The sequence below is a fragment of the Schistocerca nitens genome, chromosome 10, assembly GCF_023898315.1.
Source record: "Schistocerca nitens isolate TAMUIC-IGC-003100 chromosome 10, iqSchNite1.1, whole genome shotgun sequence".
Lineage (NCBI taxonomy): Eukaryota > Metazoa > Arthropoda > Insecta > Orthoptera > Acrididae > Schistocerca > Schistocerca nitens.
In genome coordinates, this window is record NC_064623.1 from 203,944,377 (window position 1) to 203,967,660 (window position 23,284).

At 38.8% G+C, this 23,284-nt stretch overlaps 1 protein-coding gene across 1 annotated transcript in view; it reads right to left on the bottom strand.

The window, feature by feature from the left end:
- Window positions 1–1,922: 1,922 nt before the first annotated feature.
- Window positions 1,923–23,284, bottom strand: part of LOC126210001 (apoptosis-stimulating of p53 protein 1-like) — a 339,336-nt gene continuing 317,974 nt past the window's right edge. Inside the window, exons 16-18 of the mRNA XM_049939109.1 lie at window positions 15,622–15,788; window positions 7,238–7,437; window positions 1,923–4,046 (exon numbers count right to left, since the gene is read on the bottom strand). Coding sequence (XP_049795066.1) covers window positions 4,005–4,046; window positions 7,238–7,437; window positions 15,622–15,788 — 409 coding nt within the window. The 3' untranslated portion in view covers window positions 1,923–4,004. The remainder of the gene's footprint in view (window positions 4,047–7,237; window positions 7,438–15,621; window positions 15,789–23,284) is intronic.

Here is a 23,284-nt window from a genome sequence, read left to right on the forward strand (position 1 = left end):
ATTTAGGTATTGGGCAACCATTCTGTCTGTAATTTTATAGTGTTCTCAAATGTTTCTTTTGACACAATCTTCAATACAAAGCTGATTTCAAATTTACGATACCTATTGAAGTCCATGACATGTTTAACTACTATAGATGAATTACTTTTGAAGGGCACAAATTAATATTTTGAAACAACTATTTGATTTCCATGTGTGTAATAATCTTTACTCCACAATTTTCTGTGCAATTTTATTTTATTTCTGTGCTTAACTAGATTCACTTGCTTACCTTGGTGTCATCAGAAGTCATTCTTTTGGGCACTGAACATCAGTGATATGCAACAATTTAATAATGTTCTAGATTAGATTACTTGGTCATCTGTACAGGCAAAGATATATTGTGTCTGTTTCTTGTAATTTTCTTGCCACAATAAATTTGCAGTGTACATTCATCTGGTATTAGGCGTAACAAATAACTCAGTTTCAAGAGGCAAAATGTATAGCACACATAACAGACATGCACTATCGAGCTTTCAGGACTAATAAATCCTTCATCAGGAGGGAGAGACAGGGATATGTCGGTAAAGATTAAAAAGAAAGAGTACACCACTCGCACCCCAGGGTGGGAGAGATCCACCTGTTGTGAGGGTGAGGGTTAGACAAAGATGAAGGGGGACGCATCAGTGTTGTTCAGAGATGGTACATTGGCAAGCACTGTGCCAGCTTCAGTGCAAAGGTAAGGACAGAGTGAAGCAAAGATTAGGTTAAGCAAAAATAAAATGAATAGCACAATTAAGGATTTTGATAGACAAAAGATTATCTTTATAAAATAATATATAACAGCAAGGTTGCAGCATGTTAACCTCAGATGGTGAGTCATCATCAGAAGTACAGATAATTTCAGGTGCACCCCACCCAAGTGTCTTTGGATGCTTCCTGTTCATATGTATATTAAGGACATGGCAGGTGTTAACAGTAGCATTGGACTTTTTGTAGAAGATATATTTATCTTTAGTGAATTAAAGCAAACACCCAATTATCTAGGTGTGGCTGATCTTTTCAGAGTTATGAGATTTTTGAAAAACAAAAAGAACAAAGCCTGAAGTATCATTATAATCAGAACAAATATTTATATTTAGGATAAACACTAGTATGCCTAAGACTCATGTTTTGCCAGTGGAAGAGCCCACTGTCTGCCATCCCTGGAACAGAAAGGATTTTTCACTCTGCAGCAGAGTGTGTGCCGATATGAAACTTCTCGGCACAATAAAACTGCTTGCCAGACTCAAACTTGTACCTCTGCCTGTGCAAGTGTTCTACTAAGTGAGGCTCTACTAAAGTTTGGAAAATAGGAGAGAGGTACTGCCAGAAGGATTGCATTTTTGACTGTACTTTTCTAGCCACTGATAGATCTAATCCTTCGCTTTTACAATGGATCGTTGACACTGAATGTTAACATATTTCATACTTGTCAGGTTTTTTAAGACAGATGTCAACCATCCCACATAAGGCCCCTTCAAAGTTTAAATTAATTGTGTCAAGTGAGGACTCTGGGAATATAATCCAACCCCACATATATTGCTCCTGTAGGGATCACAAAGACGACATTAGAACAACTAAAAAACACACAGGCATTTAAGCTATCATCGCCCCCCCCCCCCCCCCATCACCATACTCCCACTCCAACTCAACTGATATGGGAAGTAACCCCAGTATGTGGTACAACAGGAAATACCCTATCTGTCATACATTTCACACAGTTTGCAGATCTAGCTGAGTATTATCTTTTAATCTCAAGAAATTTGTCATCAGTTTTCTGGCAACACACGTCGCAAAAAACATTCTGCCATTTAAATTTAAATGCATCACTAAAACATGAGTGTGTATTAACAAACTCAGACATAATAGAATTTCAAGTGATTAAGCAATAAAACAATGTCTAAAACTGGGATGAAAATATATTTCAGTTACAACATGATATTTACAATAATGATAATCATAGTGATAGTAATAGTAATATTTCTCTCTAAACATAAGGTATATCCATCCACTAGGCAGATGCTTACAGAACGGGATTAAAGTATAAACTATTTGCTCATTCCTCAACACTGGCAGAGCCAGAAATGTAAAGCATTTTATTCCATACAGCAATAATATATTTATGTACATATGGAAAATATTTCATCTTTACCACTTATACTGCTTCACAAGTAAATATTTTATTTATTTAGTGCTAATTGTGCACCCCCACAGTTCATTAAAATGTATACAGCTGACATTCTCATTTCCACTTTTCGTACTTTATTAGGAAGGCACAGAACCATTTACTATTCCTTGCATACAATGTTTGTCTGATTTTGCTGCCAGTTACACACACACACACGCATTCTCATCCTGCTTGCCTTTTAGTACCGATTAATGCTCAAGTGGTCCATTCATTGCTCCCACACAATAAACAGAAACATTGTTCAGCCAATACGTCAGCAAATAACAATGTCTTACTGAATGTGTCAGTTTTCCTCATCACAAAGTTTCTGCATCTTATCAGGTATCACATTTTGCATCAGCAAAGTTTACAGGAAAGGTAAGAAGCATTGTGTATCAGATTTTTTTAACCAAAACTGGTGAATTAAAAACCTTGCATCTATATGACTGAAAAGCTATCGTGTTTACTAATCTGTGACTTCCATAATAAATTCAAACTGTGGAATTCTAGAAGATAAGAAAGTGTAAGAGTAGTGTGTTCTCTCTTTTTACACTGCTTGCGGAATCTATCAATAGGATAATTAATTCTATCCTTCATAGAACCACTTCTTTTGATATGTTAAAAAGAGAACTTGGGGACATACCTTTGCCCACAATCAACAGTATTTGTCACTATCAGGAACTATTTATGCAATCCTTAATCTATACCTTTTTAGTGAAGGTGAAAAGATTCCAATAGACATGTTATTGTCTTTAATAATGTATTAAATGAGAAATAGATTCACTATAACAACAACTGCTCATAATTATGGCCAGTGATGCAGAGATTATATTAAATTTGGACTCTCACAGTGTCTCAGATCTGATATTCTGATTATAGCCTGGCACTGTCTAGTATTCTTAATAGTCAGTGAGGTGGGAGAAGATATGTCATTCATCACAAAATACAGTCAAAAGCTGCATGCCAAAGTGTAACAAATTTCAGCTGTCATTTTCTTACATTGGACAGTGGCAGGAATAAGAAAAAAAATTAAACCTTCTGGAGTATGTGCACAATTCATAATTAGCATAACTTATGTAGAAAACCATTCATATAGTGCTACGAATACTGAAGCAACTGTGACTTTGCACATTTTATCTCTGCGATGAACTGTCTCAAAATACATATGTAAAAATGTTGAAGTGTATTGTCAAACACCTCCACGGGTTACTAAAAACATCAAGGGTGCACTTTAAATTTGATCATGTTTCATATTTGCATTGGCAAGTGGCTTGACTCAGTAAGACTGTGAAGAATTTCAGGCCGTTTTGTAAAAGTACAATATATCAAAAACTCTGTTCCCATATATTTATAACAGCAGGCATTATTTCCCCAAACTCACAGTTAATTCATACATACACAGTTCATTGTTGCCTTCTATTAGAAACATTACATATCAGCCTAATCACATCTGTCTCTATTACAGTTTACATAATATACACTTAACTCTGAGCATCGAAATTCGATGCCTATTAAAGCCTGAATTGTTCTCAGTTTTTGTACTTCAAGTGTTGCCTGTGATTGCATTTTAGTATAAAAGAATCACATCGAGTCATGGTCACAGACAAATTCATAGTTCTATCCATATGTAACAAGTTTAGAACCTGTAGTATCTACTCTATCATAGGCCTGAAGTACAATGCAGGACAGTAAAATATCCTCAGTCAGTTCGATGACACACTTTGGTCAATAAATTCCAAAAAGCTTAAACTATTGTCTGTCTGGACTGGATTTGCTCCCCTGAGTTGGTGGCAAGTTGGCAGCCTGTTTACGTTGGTCATTCAACTATCTTCTTGCCAGGCTGCACTCTAGGATAGAGCTGGAAAAAAAAATGTAATTTAGTAGTCGCTCTTGGGAAACGGATGCACAAATTAGGCATCACACTTGTTAAAGAAAAAACACTAAAGCTCAAAAAAAGAAAGGGCTATGAGAATTTAATGTCTAATCCATTATTTTGTCATAAAGGACAGTGAGGCGTAGCACCTTGCATCATGCCTATTCAAATGGAATATTACAGCAGTGATCGGACATGTAGTGTGAGTCACATGCAAGACAGGTGTCATCACATGACTCAAGTATATGTAATTTCTAAGCCATATGATACAAGCCACTAGATGGACAGTTTTGTTTATTTGATTTTCTAATTGTTTACCGTATTAATTACAACTATTATTCTATAATGACAGTGAAAGAAGATGTGAACATGAAATAAGGTTTTATACAAAGTTTTTATACTATACATTGAAGTAACAGGGAATGTGAAGAGTGTTCAAGAATGACTTGTGTTAATCATTCATACCAGAGAATTTGTTGTGAACTATTTCATCAGTTTATGGTACTGGGGAAATCATAGTCTGGCTTCAGAAGCCAGAGACTGTGGTCATGTGTGTAAGTTGTGTTCGCATAACGTGTGTACGTTATGGGAGTGTGCATGTGTGTGTGCATGTGCACGAGTGTTGTCTATTTTCAACAAAGGCCTTGTTGGCCAAAAGCTCACTTTCTGAGAGTCTTTTTGTTGTGCCTATCTGCAACTCAGCATCTCCGCTATATGGTGAGTAGGAACTATCCCCATAACATTGTTACATTCCATCCTGGATTTTCCATTACTGAGCAGTCAACTCATATAAATAACTTGGGGTAACACTTTATGGCTATATGAAACAGAATTATCACAAAGATTCAGTTGTAGATAAAACAGGCAGCAGATTCATTTATTGATAGAACAGTAGAGAAATAGAATCAGTCTAAAAATGAGATCACTTACAAATCACTTTTGCTATCTGACCTACAACAATGCACAAGTGCTCAAAATAATACTAACGATATATTGAACGCATGCAAAGAAGAGCAACCTGAATGGTCACACATTTGTTTCACCCTTGATGGAGTGTCACAGAGATGCTGAAGAAATTGAACTGGCAGCCTACTTCCAAAAGTTCAAGAGTTAGCTTTAAATAATGTGTCTAGGTATATCAAACAACAGAAAATCCTTGATGGATTAATGTCAATATTGTGGAAAGGATAGAGTGCTACTCACAGAAACGCACAACAAAAAGACTGTAAACAAGTAAGATTTTGGTCTAAATGCCTACTTCCAAAATAAACAACGAACACACATGCACTTTCTCACAAACTCAACTTGCACGCACATGACTACTCTGGCTGTCGAGGCCAGACTGAGAACAGCTGTGCATGATGGTAGAAGCAACCTGGGTAGTTGGGGGGGGGGGGGCTAAGGAGGAAACTGGGGTGGAGTGGGGAGGTTCAAATGGCTCTGAGCACTATGGGACTTAACATCTATGGTCATCAATCCCCTAGAACTTAGAACTACTTAAACCTAACTAACCTAAGGACATCACACAACACCCAGTCATCACAAGGCAGAGTGGGGACAGTAAAGTGATGCTGAGCAGGTCAATGTGACAAACCCAGCTGTCACCCACAACATAGGCCCATACAAATTAATAGATTATATTATCTTTCCACTGCGCCTTAATATCTTGCATTCAATACTAAGTTGTCCTAGGCAGCAACATGTGCCACTACCCAAGTGCCAAATTGATGGATTGAAATCCAAGAGAAACACAGAGTCACACTTAGATGCAGCATGGGCAAACATTCCTGAATAACCAGTCAGGTGGCATGAAACAGATGTCAAGTGACTGCCATAGAAGTCTGCCTGCAGAGCAATTACAAATAGATGTTTCTACATGTCTCTCCAGCATTTTTCACACCTTAATTGCTTCTGTAATGTCATTTGCATTTTTTTGCATTGTATAATGTTTCAACAGTCCTACTCCATTATGATCCTATAGCTAGATTGACTTCTTTCACAGTGTAGGATTCAGATAAATACCTAATATTTAATTCCTGTAATACTAAGGTCAACATACCACATATCAGGTTATTTATATTATGTTGTTTTTCAGAGAATGGACACCTTGGCATTACTATACTTCTGTTACTGTAATCTTTGATCAGACCAATGAACAGGCAGTCACACTTCGTATTTGTTTCAAAATCTCTCTTTGAAGATCACGTAATATAACATGTTAGTTATTAGGTGTAAATTTCTCACCAGGTATACATTACTGTAACTGTGCTAAAGAACAACCCACTTAGAAGGATTATGTTAAGACAGACTCTTATGACAATTACATATGTTCTATATTTGGCTGTATTATATTTGGCAACAATGTGTTTTTGATCCACAGATGTGTACCGTGTAAGTACTGCGGCTTTAAAAAACTTTTTTAATCCCCCCGCTCTCTACACTGCCTGTAGCTACTTTATACTTGCCTCTATTTTGTACCTTACAGTTTTGTCCTGTGAAGATGGTTGTTGTAACTGAAACCAGTAGGGAATAAATATAAAATTCTACAGCTAATGGTGGAAATATGCTTCTTTCAAAATATTACGTACTGTTTCAATTATGAATTTATTTTATAGTATCACTGTACTATGTTAGCTGAGTGATGAATATTCAGTTCTAAACATGGATAATTACCGAAGAAAGATTTTCACATGTACACTATGTACACTGTTACTAGAAAAAGGCTGTTCACTGTAATATGACAGAAAAAAAAGAGAACCTTTGCCCAAACAATAACAATAACACATGGCCTATTAAAATGTTGCCAGCAAAACCTCATTTATTTTAGAGCAAAATGTCTTTTTTTATCATTTTGAGCTCTGGTGAATCTGGTTTGCGATTATGGAAACCTTCTAATGTTGTTTTGTAATTGTGCCATTCTGAAGACTTTGTATAATCCTGAAAGGAAAGTACTGTGGAGCAACATAGTATTATTCTGTGCAGAGGACTACTTCCTGATGTGAAATACCTGGCCATAAAATATTTTAATGCAGACAAGTAAAATACCATGATGTGTACCACATCTGGCATCCAAGCAGAGAGATTATTTCAGAACACAATCTCATAATAGCACAAGTTATGTATGTTTTAGCTGAACGACCATCATGTTGCACATATCTGTTCATACTCATACTCACCCCGAGCAAGTTGCGAGGCACATATCCCTCCTTGTCGTCGAGCCGCGACCACCACCACTCGCGTTCGTTTTCATCTCCCTTCCGCAGGACCACCAAGCGGTCACCTTCTCGAAAGCTTAGCTCGTCCGGGTTGTGTGCTTCATAGTCATAGACTGCCCACACGACACCACCGTTGAGAATTCCGAGCTTTTCTTGGACACCTTAGAACAAGTAAAATTAATTGTTTTCGTCAACAGGTTCAGAGTATGAGATGCAGTGACAATGAGCATGATCCACAGCACTCAAGTACAAACATGATGTACCAAAATGGAAACATCAACAGTTTGTGTGTAAATTTGTCAATCTGTGATTTCAGTATTGGGTACAGCTGCGGCTATCTTTTGAGGCTTATGGGCTATTTAATTTTTTCATAGCATTCATTCAACAATTCATGCAAGCATAAAATTCATTGTTTATGGACATTGTGCCTGAAATAGACAACAACCAAGTGCAACTATGTTTATGTTCATACAATATCGTCAGTAACATTCAGTATCCTTTATCACCCACAAAAATTACATTCACTGCATGCCAAGTACATTATTACAGACAATGTTGAAACATATCTTTAACTACATTCCCAACCTTAGTTTCTGGTTCTTCAGAAAATAGCCATTAACCTGTCCCAGCCACTTTTGTCACCAGCTCCAACAGAAACTTGTTTCAAATGTTGCCTCCTACTGCCATTAGGAGGAGGAGGACTATACAATTAATCTTTTGCACACATGAAGGTAAGTGAAACTCACAAATGGCACTTCAGGTAAATTACAATAGAACGTAAGCCCATCATAAAAATTTAGAACCGTCATCCTGATGAAGGCACAAAGACTGAACACCTGACCATATCCTTAACCAACAGACTAACAGAACACTCAAGCTGAATTTTCAGAGGTATGTACTAGTCATATGTTTTGTGCCCCACATATGCACAAAAGCATGGTCTTATCAGTGAACTTCACAATTAACAACCACTCAGTTAATAGAGGATGATAATCAATAAGCCACTTAGTTGCTCAGATTTGTGACAGATATGCAAGATAGTCAACCACCTTCTCATGAATCAGCACCACGACCTCGAAAAATTCAAAGAAAAATATTGTTTGCACTATTATGTGGACATCCATCTGTGGATTTGAAAATGAGTTTGAAACTGGCCAGTTCCTATTTCAGGCAAACATTCTGGTGGAAATAATGTGTTCCTTTGGACCTAACACTGTGTCCGCAGCGTGGAACAGCAAAAAGAAATATGTTGCAACAGAGCCTAAACAGACAAGCACTCCATTTCCTAAATCCTGCTAACTGTTCTGTTTGATAAGAGGTGCAATCAAAATATAAGGAATGTTTGTTTTTTCAACGAAGTTGCACAAATTCAAGTACTATTGATTCACTGCTTACGAAGCTAAAGAAAACATGTTTTCTATTCAGTAATCATTCCTAGTCATAACAAGCAAAATCAGCAGCACACACACTCCTGGGATGGACACCATGCTGGCCATGGCCCCGTTGCATCTTTGGGTTACATACAGGGCAAAAAATGGATATCTTTAGGATACCCAGATCCCTACACAAATATAATGAATGTGAATGTGGTAAATATGGGAGTGGTTAGAAAAGCCAGCTGACTATACAGTGGCTTCCACTTGCTTCAACAAACTTTCAATGTCAACTGGAAGTAAGGAGGAGTGGAAGAATGAAGAATGAACAATGATTTCGATCAAGTTACAGTCTGGTTTGCTGATGGGTCAAAAACGGACAAAGGTGCTGGGGCTGAGGCTGGGTATGTGGGGTACAGCCTAGCACAATGTCTCAAGAGAAGCTGGCTACAGTATATTTGATTACTTGCTTCTCAAACCAACCCAATATTCTATTTGCTTATGCAAATCTGTAATGATTTACCAAAAGGGTTGCAAACACAAAATTCAGACACTGTACATGTGTTAGAATATTGGGGAAAAAACGTCACCAGCTTTTAATCACCGTTGGCGACATTGGGATGAAACAATAAGGAAAACTGGTCCAGAATTAAATGTCTTAACAAATGAAAAAAATCACATTAAACTGACTGCAACTTTTATTGCAAGAATAAATTACAGTGGAAAAACTTATTGGTGAGTTAGTACCAACAGACATCACTACATTGCAGGACAAGCATAAGTTCAAAAACTTGACTGAATTGTGATTGCTACTTCTTATTTATATATTAGTTGCTGTTGTTGCTCAAGCACAGCACTACAGGAGGGTTGGAGGGGGAACCACAATGAGTGTGGAGAAGGGAGTGGTGAGTGGGCAGGTAATTTTGTTTTGCTGCAAAACATGGGAATCTATACTGCACACTTTGGCTTTTAATGAACATCTACCATGTTTGAACTGCAGTTTGCCTGAACCCATTTGCACTCGGAATCATACTGAATTTAAAATTGGACAAACCTCAACAACAACATACATTTCTGCAAGCAGTGCTAGTAACACACTTGCATATCTTGTGCAGCAATGCCGCTCACGATCACTGTTAGTTATGACGGGAATGATAGGAGGATTGTCAGCGGCTGCTTTTACACAGAGAAATGAGATAGTGATGTGCAGACAACATAGTCGGAAGCAAGCGGGGTAACATTCTCATGTCAGTGTAGAAGAGAAATCCATTGTATGTCCAGGAGAGGGGGGGGGGGGGGGGGGGCAGCTGCATTCCCAGGTCCCACCACATTCATAATCTCAGAAATAACGTATTTGGAAGAAATAGCCAAATATTTGTGACAACAAAGGTATCAGTTTCACAGCTGTCCTGTTTTGATGACGATGATGATGTATAAAAACTAATGTAAACAATTCCTCTTTGTTTATTTTATTTTTCCATGTATTATTCAAAATGTAGACAATGAATGCAGCAAAACTTCATTTACATGTTTTTTCACTTATACATTTTTCTCACTTATATCTTTTTTTCTTTGTGTGCTGGCAGAATATCCACAGTGTGCACAAGTTATGATGCAGTGTTTCAGAGTGGGTTGCCGGGAAGTGGATTGGTAAGGCCGATATTAGACTATAATAAAATTTGACAGTGTAATAAGGAAATTTCTCAAAGTTAGGCATTGATCAAATTTGTTTGATCAAAGCTAGCGCCTGCCTTAGATTTGATCAAAGGAAGCGTTTGTCTTGTTTACTGCATGGAGAAATCAACTGCTTGGAGCACTAGCATCGCTGCAGCTGTCTGACACACAATGTTCATCAATATGACTCCCAAATTTACACGGTGCATTGCATATACAACAAAATTGATAGAAATATTCGGGGTAGATAAAACACTGTGTAGCTTATGACACCCTGAGCAGAATAAAAAGCAAGAGCTATAAAAAAATTGTTGATGCTATTAGCTGTGAGGTATGGCCAGGATATACCCCCGAGAATATAAAGGAGAAAATCTACAACTTCTGTGGAAATAAAAATTTTTCATGACTGCAGTACACATTAAATGTATTTTCCTTCACAAATTCCTCCTTCAGTGCATTATAAATAGCTTCAAACATTTCTGGTATTATTTTTGTCAATGTGCACTGCAGCATTAGAGTGCTATACCAGTACTATAAACTAGAGTAGTAGAAATTTCAGTATTATGCTAAGTCTGTCTTTTGCAGACACAGCATTTCTGAGAGAGTTCAGCTTCATAATATGAGGAGCCACTTGAGCACATATTGAAATAAACTCTCATCCATCGCCAAAGGGATTTTGATGCGGCTTTACGTCCTCAACTTGCAGCCCCATAGCAAATTTTATTGTATATTTTTCGCATCTTGCCATTAAGTCCACGACTTCACCCAAGTATGTTTCCTTTTCTTCCGCATCTCTTGCAAATGCAATGACAATGCAATTCCAGTGCACACAACTGCAGACCAGGTATAATTTTGCTTCCAGTATTGGGGGTGTAGTGTGTTTATGTTGACAAGACCATTCATTGCTGGGAATTCATTTCACCACAAAATAAATAGTTAAATCTTTTCTTGCTCTTTGGTTGACAGATCCTTGTTTGTACCCCTGTCCGCTCAGTAAATTAGTTATACTCATAAAATGAACATTTCATAACAAAACATTTGCGTTATATGAAGATGGTGTTGCCAACATCAGTACACTACACCACCAAGCTGCAGATAATAGTATTAAGTCATCGTCAGCAGTTATGAAGGAACTTTGACGAAATATTTGACGAGAGTGTAATACCCCCTTTTGCACCACGTCAAAGATCATTGTCGAAGAAAATTTGATAGTATAATACCGGCCTAAGCTCCATTTATTAACACGGCACAGCAGTTGCCAACTAGAAAATCACTTCGTTGCGAACATCCAAATCCAACAAAAACTTAATTTTTAATGTGACAGATTTGAGATTGTTTTATAGACAAGCAACAATAGTATAAACTGCAATAATAGAGTTGTCACAAATACCAGATGTTATACAGAGACTGTACAGTATTGGAAAGTACAGTATAACGCATGAAGCTTACTATTACGGCAGTGGTGATGGCCACAGGGAAGATTGGTAGTAGGTGTAGCACTCATTCGTTTTCCCAAAATTGCACGACTTCTGATGAACTAGGGCACAACTGGACAAGAATTGTTGCATGTCACTCGGGAATCCCGAAACACGTCACACCTCACCCCATACTGTAGAGTTGTGCTGTATTACTGTAGTTCTAATTATTTTGAAAACTGGTAACATGAGGGGCAAAAAAAAGAAAAGCATTACTATCGCTGAAAAGCTACGAATTTTGAGAGTTGTTAATGAAAACAGGAATTAGGAATTTCTGCATGTACTTTAAATGCTGTAGTAGCAAAGGCAAAGGAAATTGAAGATAGTGCAAGTGCATTCAGAATTTCTACTAGTAAGTGGACATGCATTCAGGGTGAGAAATATGAAGACGTGGGAGATTGATTGTTGTAGTGGTTCAGGCAACATAGAGCAGAAGGCATTCCTATTAGCAGCCCAATGCTTTGTGGAAAAGCAAATGAATTTGCAATTCGACTCAGTGTAGAGAATTTCAGTGCTTCATCAGGTTGACTGCACAAATTTAAGGTTAAAAATGGCACCAGCTGTCAGAACGTATGTGGCAAAAGCAAAAGTGCGAGATTGGAAGGAAACCTGTTTGAAAGAACTGACATCCCAATATGCTCCTGAAAACATTTTCAATGTGGATGAGATCGGCTTGTTTTACAATGTAATGCCTGAACGCACTATGGCATTCAAAGACGAGAAATGCCATGGAGGAAAACAAAGTAAACAATGTATAACAGTGCTGTTATGTGCTAACAATGCTGGGGGTGAGAAGCTCCACCACTTATGATTGGGATATTTGCCAAGCCCCGTTGTTTTAAGAACATTGTCACATTTCCCACACAACACAATAGTAACAAGAAATCCTGGATTACGACAAAATTTTCGAAAGCTGGCTTTGAAGTGTCGATGTGAAAATGGGCGCAGCAGGCCAAAAGATTTTATTGTTGGTAGACAGGTGTGCAGCACATCCTCCCCTTACTTCCTATTTGAGAAATGTGACCGTGGAATTATTTCCAGCGAATTTTCCGAGTGAGCTCCAGTCACTTGACCTTGGAGTAATACATAATTTCAGGTTGCATTATCACAAAATGCTCTTGCAGCATGCCATCAGGTTTGTAAACATCGGAAAAAAAAGGAAGAAATGAAAATAACCATTTTACAGGTAAGATTTTTACTTGTCATTTCTTTCATGTTGTGCCAAAGAACGCTTTAAGAAATAATTAACGAATTTGTTTCTTTCGATAGGCAATGCACTACTGTGCAGCTTCATGGTACAGTGTTTCAGACGATACCATTCGGAATTGTTTCTGCAAAGCCGGATTTGGAAATGAAGTCCATGATCATGGTGGAAATGACCATACTGATGATATTTCACCTAATGATGAAGAACGGAATAAACTTTAAGAGCAGGCATCATTTGAGGATTACGTGAACATTGATGAAAACCTCGTCGCTACAGAACCCACGAGTATGACTGAGATAGTTTAATGTGCATTGCGGGACCTGGACAAGGAGGAAACTGACAATGAGGTTGATACAGAAGAGTCTCAGCATTCCTCCGTGACATTCAACGATGGAGTAAATTCGTTACAAATAATTGAACAATTTGTGACACACCACGATGTTTCTGATGAAATAGTGACAGAGTTATCCCATTTTGAGGGTACAGTGTACACTATTGCCACATTAAAAAAAAAAAAAAAATAATGCAGATTTTTTTACGAAATGACGTTTACATTTTTCTTTATATCTTTGTTAAGTAGGGTACCTAGTAAGCCTATATAACATTTTGTATAATGTAAGTTTTTATTTACTGGATTTTTCATTTGTGTATACCAATTAATTTGGTAGCATGGTGCTATATTTCATATAAACGTTTTTTGCATTTATATGCTTTTTTCCTGTAGTCCGTTGTAAAACGTATAATTGAAGTTTAACTGTAAATGGAGTAAGTTTAGAATAGGTGTAATATTAACTTTTTAGGCAGATGCCCGATGTCAATAAAAGTTTGTAATTTTACTTAGACGGAATATGTTGAAAAATAATTTTTCTCAAGGAGCCTCTTAAAAGGGGGTGTAGTGTCATACTCAGGTAAATATGGTAGATGCTAAAAGTATCATGGCACCTACAGTCATTCAGACTGCCACACTGCTCTAAAATCTCTATAAGCCCCTGCAATGAGATCATCGATCATCACAGAATGCCAGGAATGAGAGACTAGAAAAAACCAACTAGGTACACCTTCTGTGGGTCCCTGGTTACTCAGGTATTACTGGTAACAAACAGGTTGACAAGCTAGCTACAACAGGGGCTATGACCCCCTTTGTTGGACTGGAACCTGTCCTATCACTAAGGTAGTAATAAAATCTAAACTACATGGCTGCATCATCAGAGGGCAGCATATAGAACTTTGGATTAGGAGCCAAAAAAACAGAAACAGCTAATGATGACGAAAACGTTTAAACAGAAGTTCAGGGCTAGGCTTGAACAGGAGGCAGATATACTCTCCATAAGTTTAATGACTGCCATAGGAACTTCAGGGAGTATCTTTATATCATGGTAATAGAAACAGGAGCTCCCAAGGGTCGACTGTGTGGTGAGGGGGATGACACCACATCATAGAAAAGACAAAATATCTGGATCAATAATTCCAGAAGAGGTTGTGAATAACAAACATGTCGTAATGGGAATTCTACTACTATTCACGGGTATTGGGTGGCATTAATTTTGAGCAGGGAGACGTATCACACAAACTTTGTTTTGTGAAAACAAAGATGATGTGACTTACCGAACGAAAGCGCTGGCAGGTCGATAGACACACAAACAAACACAAACACACACACAAAATTCAAGCTTTCGCAACAAACTGTTGCCTCATCAGGAAAGAGGGGAAGGAGAGGGAAAGACGAAAGGATGTGGGTTTTAAGGGAGAGGGTAAGGAGTCATTCCAATCCCGGGAGCGGAAAGACTTACCTTAGGGGGAAAAAAGGACAGGTATACACTCGCACACACGCGCATATCCATCCACACATATACAGACAAAAGCATTCCCTCTATTATATTGATATCAAACTTTGTTTTGTTGTGGACAACAGAAGATTAAGTCCTCTGTTTTGTCTCCCTGATCAAATCAAATCAAAACGAGTAATTGTTTGCTTGTGGAGGGAAAAAAACAATGGTTTCAAAAATTGTTGCTCCTGTCAATTGCAAAGTGGGTGCTGTAGTTTGATTTTTATGTGCAGAAGGACCTACAGCTGCTCAGATTCACCACGAGTTGCACACAGTTTATTGGCCTGCAGTAAGGAGTGAAGAGAAAGTTAGGTGACAGTGTCATGACTTTTGAAATAGGCATATAAATGTGCAAGATGGGAATACAGGCCCAGTGACCAGACTGATAAAACTGTGCAAAAAGTGGACCAAAGTCTGCAATCTGAGCAATGATCAATTGCCACAATTATGAATTTACTTATGTAGGATGCACCATTACATGAACGATTGTCACAGAAAAACTTTTATCACAAATGTAGTGCAAGATGGGTAGCACAAATGCTTTACCAATCAACAAAAAGAGCAAATAATAAAAAATCGATGAAGCAAACACTAACAAGATACAAACAATTTGTTTTTGAACTGTTACCCCTCCTTGCAGTATACCCCTCCTTGCACTATAAGCAATGACTTTAAGGCAATGAAGATGAATTTGAGAGGGGCTTATTGGGTTACTGTAGGATTCCCTGCTGCATGTAAATTTTGCATTTTTTGTTAGCTTGAATTCATGAGAAATTCTTTCGTTACTCACTATAAAGATATTCAGAGCATCCATCAAAGCCTTCCTCATCTTCCTCACACTTCTCTGCTGCTGTCTCGTGGTCTGAAAGCGTTGTTGCGAAGATACACGCTCCGTGCTCCACGAGAAATTTCACCATGGCCAGGTTATTGCACGATGCAGCACAATGCAGAGGCGTCCTGCAAAAGGCACACAAAAATTTCTGAAACAATCTGGTTCATTTGAAAGTGATATTTTATGGAAATAATTTACAAAAGTATCGTGACAAAACGATATCAAAAAACCTCCGAAGTTTTTGCTGTAACATACTGTCTTTGCTCTTTTCTTCTAAATTATATAAAACATGAAAGATGAAGTAAGCAGTCACATTCGTTTTCCATATCAAAAGTAATCTATTCGTGTTAATTACAGAGAGAAGTGACTACTGTGATTCAGAGTGACAAATTTCTTGTGTGATAGGTTGATCTCTGCTAAATCCCTGGGTCAAAGACTACACAAAACATATTGTCATTAATATCATTAACATGACCATGCATATTGCTGTGTCTTATACTGTTTGACAGAATGAAGACATGGGAAATTATTGCAAGCTTAGATGAGCACTGTAAAAATACTTTGAGAATGTCATTTGAAAATAAGGTATCTGGAATCAGCATAAAATCATTTTTCCAGTGCCATAAACTAAATTACAAAAACTATAAAATCAACAAATGTATTCCTTAAGCATGACAGTTTTCCTCACTCACAGAAACGAGAACCAAAACAATTAGCAAGAATTCATTTCATGTGCAGACATATGTTAAGAGGTGCTCTTTTCTTCATTATGAAACAGGGAAAAGTAAAAAATTGAAAATGTGAGGCAAGTAGATACTGCAGAGAAAGAAAAGTCTCTAGAAATCTGGGATCCAATAAAGGTATTAGAAATTACTATGGTTTAGCCTCTAAGGTTTAAGAACCAGAGTAATAAAAGGCAGCAGAGGACTCTTACAAGTGAGGAAGATGGTAAGAAGAGAGAAATGTGTTGGCAGACTGAGAAATAGCCAAGAACAAAGTACAGCAAACCAAGAATCAATACTGGAAACTGCACTTCAGTGCCAGACTGACAGCTTCCACAACAAAACATCGCATATGCAGCTTTTAGACCGAGTTTTGATGCACAGAAACAGTCTATCACAACTGTTGCCATCAAAGACAGAATCCAGATTGAGCAGAAGACCCAAGCTGCAGGCTCTGTAAAGATGTTGAGGAAACAACTGACCACATTCAAGCTTCACAATTGATCAAGAAGAGAGATACTGCTGTGACACATATAATCCACAGTAACTTATACCAAAATTACCATGTGCTGGTGGCAAGGAACTGGTGGGATTGCAGGCCAGAAACAAGTTCTCAAAAACAAGCATACCAAAGGGACTTCCAACTGCAGACTGATCAAACGTTGGAACACAATACACCAAACCTCTCAGTTGTGGAGGAGAAGAAAGTGTATCATTGATGTTGGTATCCCAGATGATAGCAGAATCAATGAGAAACAGAAACTTACAGATATGATGACTTTAAAATCCAAGTTTAAGTCAGTGAAAGTGTAAAATTGGTCCAAGTGGTTCGCAGCACACGGGAAACAGTGCAAAAGGAACTTAATGGACACATGAAAACCATTGACATTGATGAAATAGCCATCTGTCAACTATTGGGATATGCACAAATTATCTGCCATTATATCACACAGTCCTAGACATTTCTGAAGTGTCCAATTAGAGATAGAACACAAAATCAGCACAGTGACCTCATTTGTTATGTTTACTGTCATAGTAGTAGCAGTAATAATAATAATAATAATAATAATAATAATAATAATAAGCAGCATCTTTCAGGAATCTTGTGGCAAAACAGAACTCTATACCTTTACTACTATATAGAGAGACAAGTAACATTGTTACAAAAATCTTACTTCAAACTTTTAAACAATGGAAAAACCAGGCTGGAAAGTAACAACATTATGAAAAGGAAAGTTGCTACTCACCATATAGCAGACGCTGAGTCGCAGATAGGCACAACATAAAGACTGTCACAAATATAAGCTGTCGTGTGGGCAACTTTTATCACAAATGTAGTGCAAGATGGGTAGCAAAAATAGCTCTCTCTCTCTCTCTCTCTCACACACACACACACACACACACACACACACACACCTGCAGTCTCTGGCAACTGAAGACACACTGCAGGTAGTAGGAGCAGCATCTCTTGTGAGGGGTTTAGGATTCTGGGTGTTTAAGAAAGATTCCTCTAGACAGACCATGAATAGGTTGGCATAGGAGGGTGCCATGTAGGTGCCCATACCTGTTCCATTCCTAGAAGTCCCTTCCATATAGCCTAACCATCTGCGGTCATCGCATCTGCAGCAATGAGTGGTCCCTCTCGAAATATACCTAGGGTCTCACCGAACCCTTCACAGACTGTAATTATTCTCCCAACCTTGTACAAAAACAAATATCCCATGTCTTATCTTTCCAGCCTCCCAATACCTCCAAGAGTCTCACCAACCAGCCATAGAGGAGCATTCCCCTCCTAACTCAGTACCACCATATACTGAAGCAATGGAATTACATTCTCCACCAGGGTTTTGACTACCTCTCATTGTGCCCTAAAATGAGAAATGTCCTGCCCACTATCCTTCCCACTCCTCCCACAGAGGTATTGTCCCATCCACTGAACCTACACAATATACTCATCCATCCCTACACAACCCCTGCCTCCAACCCCTTACTTCATGGCTCATATCCCTGTAATATGACCTAGATGCAAAATCTGTCCCACACACCTTCCCACTGCCACCACCTATTCCATCAAAGGCAGGGCTCCTTTGAAACTAGTCATGTGATCTAAAAACTAAGCTGCTGCAACCACTATGCTGCATTCTATGGGGCATGACAACCAACAAGCTATTTGTATGCATGAATGACCACTGACAAACTGTGGCCAAGAAACAACTGGACCACCTTGTTGCTGAGGACACTGCCGAACATGACATCCTTCATTTCAGTGACAGCTTCACAGCCTGTGCCACATCGATCCTTCCCACAAACACCAGATTTTCTGAATTGTGCAATACATACTTTGTTTCCATAAGCCTACTGGCCTCAACATTCGTTACTCATTGTCCTCACCCATCCAGCCCCTTCCCTATTCCCATTCCAGGACTACATGGCCTTCATTCTGCAAATGCATTTTACTTCTCTCCTTTTCCACTACTCCCCCTTTCCTCTGCCCTCTGTCTAACCTCCTCCACTTTATTGTGTCTCACTGTTCAGAGGCACAAAACGTGTGGGTTTTCAGCTCGTTACTAAATGCAAATAAGTAGGAGCCTGAGTTGATAGGAGATGAATGAGTCCAGGTTTCAATAATATGTGGTACAGCACACTGTCAGAGAGAAGGATTATTATTCAAGAAACACACAGTACAATGAAATTACTTATCTTCCGTAGTTTGTAGGACTGCAGCTGCGGCTATGAAGTGACAATCTCGTAACATGGAATACCACGAACCAATACAACATATTCTCAGGGACTAAGCCTGATGAGCCCTCCTCAGAGAATCAAAGCAAAGATTACAGAACTGGCTGAGGGCCGATTATGAAAGTGCGCCTGCCCAGGTTGAAATCTAGCTAAGAAGTGAATGAGGCACACTCCAGTACCGTCGAGCTGCACAGCCCGCTAGAGTGCGGAGTGCTCGGCAAGACGACAGGCTGCCAACCTCGTGTTGGCGCGGCATAGTAGTAGTATCTGTGGCAATAATACTACACACTTCATCCCTGTGCACTCCCCAGCAGCACTTCACCATCCCCAACCTCTACCCTACCATATCATCCCTCCCCCTCCCTGCCCCAGCTACCACTCCCATCACACACTGCTCCTGCTGCTGCTGCTGCTGCTGCTGCTGCTGCTGCTGCTTGCAGTGTGGCTTCAGCTGCCAGAGACGGCAGTTTTGTGTGTGTGTGTGTGTGTGTGTGTGTGTGTGTGTGTGTGTGGTGTGTGTGTGTGTGTGTGTGTGTGTGTATTTTTTACAAAGGCTGAAGCTTATTTGTGACAGTCTTTCTGTTGTGTCTACCTGCGGATCAGCATCTCTGCTATATGGTGAGCAGCAACTTTTATTTTCATAATACTGTTACTTCAAATATTTACATGACATTGTAATAAATATTCAAAGAGACATAGATTACATAGCTTTTTAAACAACACTGTACAGGTTTTCTGTTAAAACTGACTGCAAGAAAGAAAATGCAGTGCTGTACTATACTGTAAAAATGGGCAGTTTCATTTTCTTTCCCGCAGTTTGTTTTAAATACTATAGTAGGGCAGTTTAGATATTAGACAAATTGCTTCTCCCATGTATACCTTCTCTTTACACATAATTTTGAACAAATATTGTACACACCTGTGTGCTGTTTTCTTTTCTTCCTCACATTCAGCTTTACACAAAACTGTATAGTTGTATTTATGGCTGATCAGCTTATGATTAGCTTACTACTACAGAATCTGAATCAGCCAAAACTTTGTAATCCTCCTCATTTGCAGACTAAAACTATGTGAGATACTGTCATTGAAGCTTCTACCATCACAGATACACCAATAGTAGAGGCCTCTCACACCACATATACCAATGATGCCATGTGATTTACCATTTCCTTTTAAGTGACTTCAAATTCTCTATCAGTGTTTCATTGGCAACAACAAGGCTCAATTTGGGAGAGAGAGGGGGGGGGGGGGGGGGGAGAAGGGGATGGGGATAGGTGGGAATGGGGTTAAGGAAAGTGTGGACAGACAGTGGAGGAGGAAGAGGAGGAGGAAATGGATTGAGAAAGAGGTGGAGAAGATGGGGAAGAGCGGGGAAGGAGAAGGAGATCAGGATGTACACTATGTGCTCAAAAGTATCCAGACACCTGGCCAAAAATGACTTACAATTTCATGGTGCCCTCCATCGGTAATGCTGGAATTCAGTATGGTATTGACCCACCCTTAGCCTTGCTGGTATCTTCCACTCTCACAGGCATATGTTTAGTCAGGTGCTAGAAGCTTTCTTGGGGAATGGCAGCCCATGCCTCACACAGTGCTGCACTGAGGAGCGGTATCGATGTCACTCAGTGAGGCCTGACACAAAGTCAGCTTTCAAAACATCCCAAAGGTGTTCAGGTCAGGACTCTGTGCAGGCCAGTCCATTACAGGGATGTTATTGTCGTGTAATCAGTCTGCCACAGGCCGTGCACTATGAACAGTTGCTCGATCATGTTGAAAGATGCATTCGCCTTCCCCGAATTGCTCTTCAACAGTGGGAAGCAAGAAGGTGCTTGAAACATCAATGTAGACCTCTGCTGTAATAGTGCCATGCAAAACAATAAGTGGTGCAAGCCCCCTCCATGAAAAACATGACTACACCGTAACACCAATGCCCCCGAATTTTACTGTTGGCACTACACATGCTGGCAGATTACGTTCACTGGGCTTTCACCATACCCACACCCTGCCATCAGATCGCCACATTGTGTACCTTGATTTCTCACTCCACCACTCACTCGTCCAATGTTTAGGCTTCTTACACCAAACGAGGCTTTGTTTGGCATTTACGGCATGATGTGTGGCTTACGAGCAGCCGCTCGACCATGAAATCCAAGTTTTCTCACCTCGCACCTAACTGTCATAGTACTCGTATTTGCAGTGGATCCTGATGCAGTTTGGAATTTCAGTGTGATGGTCTGGATAGATGCCTGCCTATTACACATTACGAGCCACTTCAACTCTTGGCAGTCTCTATCAGACAAGGTCGGCCTGTACCCCTTCACGTTTCCCCTCTACTATCACATAGGAAACAGTGGACCTAGGGATGTTTAGGAATGTGGAAATCTCATGTACAGAAGTGTAACAAGTGACACCCACTCACCTGACCACGTTCGAAGTCTCTGAGCTCCGCAGAGCACCCTATTCTGCTTTCTCACAATGTCTAATGACTACTGAGGTCACTGATATGGAGTACCTGGCAGCACAATGTACCTAATATGAAAAATGTATGTTTGTGAGGGTGTCCAGATACTTTTGATCACATAGTGTGTATCCTGTTTCCATAGCCATTCCAGAGCACTGCTGAGTTTGCTAGCAAACAATGAAGACGGAAGCAAAAGTTTAATTTCTGGGATTGAAATCCAGGTTGTTCATCCATTATTGCTTCCAACTCCCTGCTTCAAATACTCGTCTCCTGACTCAGAGACAGGGTAATTCTTCTTTTTCCTTTTCCACTTCATTTTCAGTGATGAAACTTTATGTTGATTGGAAGGTTTGAGGTTTAATGTCTGTTCTCTCATTCACAGACTTTCTCTAGTTCATTTCAGCAATAGCAATGTTGATTATCATAAGATGGCCAAAGTTGTTTGAAACATTCTGTTTTAATGTAAAACAAAAACATTTAGAGAGATATAGCTCTTTGCCTAAAGTGAAAAGGGCAGTTGCTAAGTGACAGGACTGGGGCCTGCACCAAATGAACAGAAACAAGAACATAAATAGTTCATAATGCATATTTTAAGTAGTAGGCATTGACAATGTATGTGCTTTCAGATGATTGTTGATGTTCTTTCACTGAAACAAGACTGAGTAATGCCCTTACATTTGATGAAGAATAATCTTCTTTCAATTTAGCACATACATTTGTTAACTTACATAACAAACAGAAATATTTTATTCGACAGCCTAGATGAAGAATAAAATGTAGTAATATCAAATTCGAATAAACAGATAGCCTACTTAAAGGATATCAAGACAAATTATTCCTTCAAATCACTATGGGTAGCTCTTCAAGCCAACTAAAGGTTTTGCATGTCCAAAAGCATGTAATACAAATCACTTTTGTGTGCACTATAGAATGTGTTGTGGAGCTATGTTCAAGGGTCTATCAGTACTAATCATTCCTTCTGAATATATTTCTGAATGAATTTGGTTATAACATATATTTTCCTAACTCTGTTGATGGTATAAATTCTAGAAATCTATGTAAATATTTAAATTCCCTTAATTTGGCCCAAAATGATGTTTGTCATTCAGGAATATGGCTTTCCAGTGGCCATACGGTGTTTAACTACTGATAACTCCCAGCTTAATAGGAGTCTAAAGGATTTATTGGTGGACGATGTCTTCTACTCCACTGATGAATTTCTTAGAACCAACTTATGTATATATTGTTGATAATATCGAACAACATATTGCATAAAAACTGACTTTTGCAATTTTCACATGCATTGCATTATACCTTTACATGTTTTTTGACAAATTTTCTAGTTACTACTGAAATATTTATTTTTATGAACTGCACAATTAACTGTAGTTGATAGTTTTTAAATCCTATTCTCCAACATCCATTAATGAATGGTGAAATGAGAGGGCCATGAAACAGTACCATGTGTCAAAGTGAAAAACTGATTCAAGAGAGCATTCAGTCACCAGTGGTTAACTATAGCACACAGGCAAACACAAATCACGAACTTGAGTGCTTACACTGGAATAATATTGCACATACATAACTTTTCTTTATCATTAATACTTGGGCATAGCAGACCTCTGATCAATGAATCTAGTGTTTAATTCTCTACTGCATGAATTCCTTTTAGGAAACCCAAGTCCAATGAAAAAATACC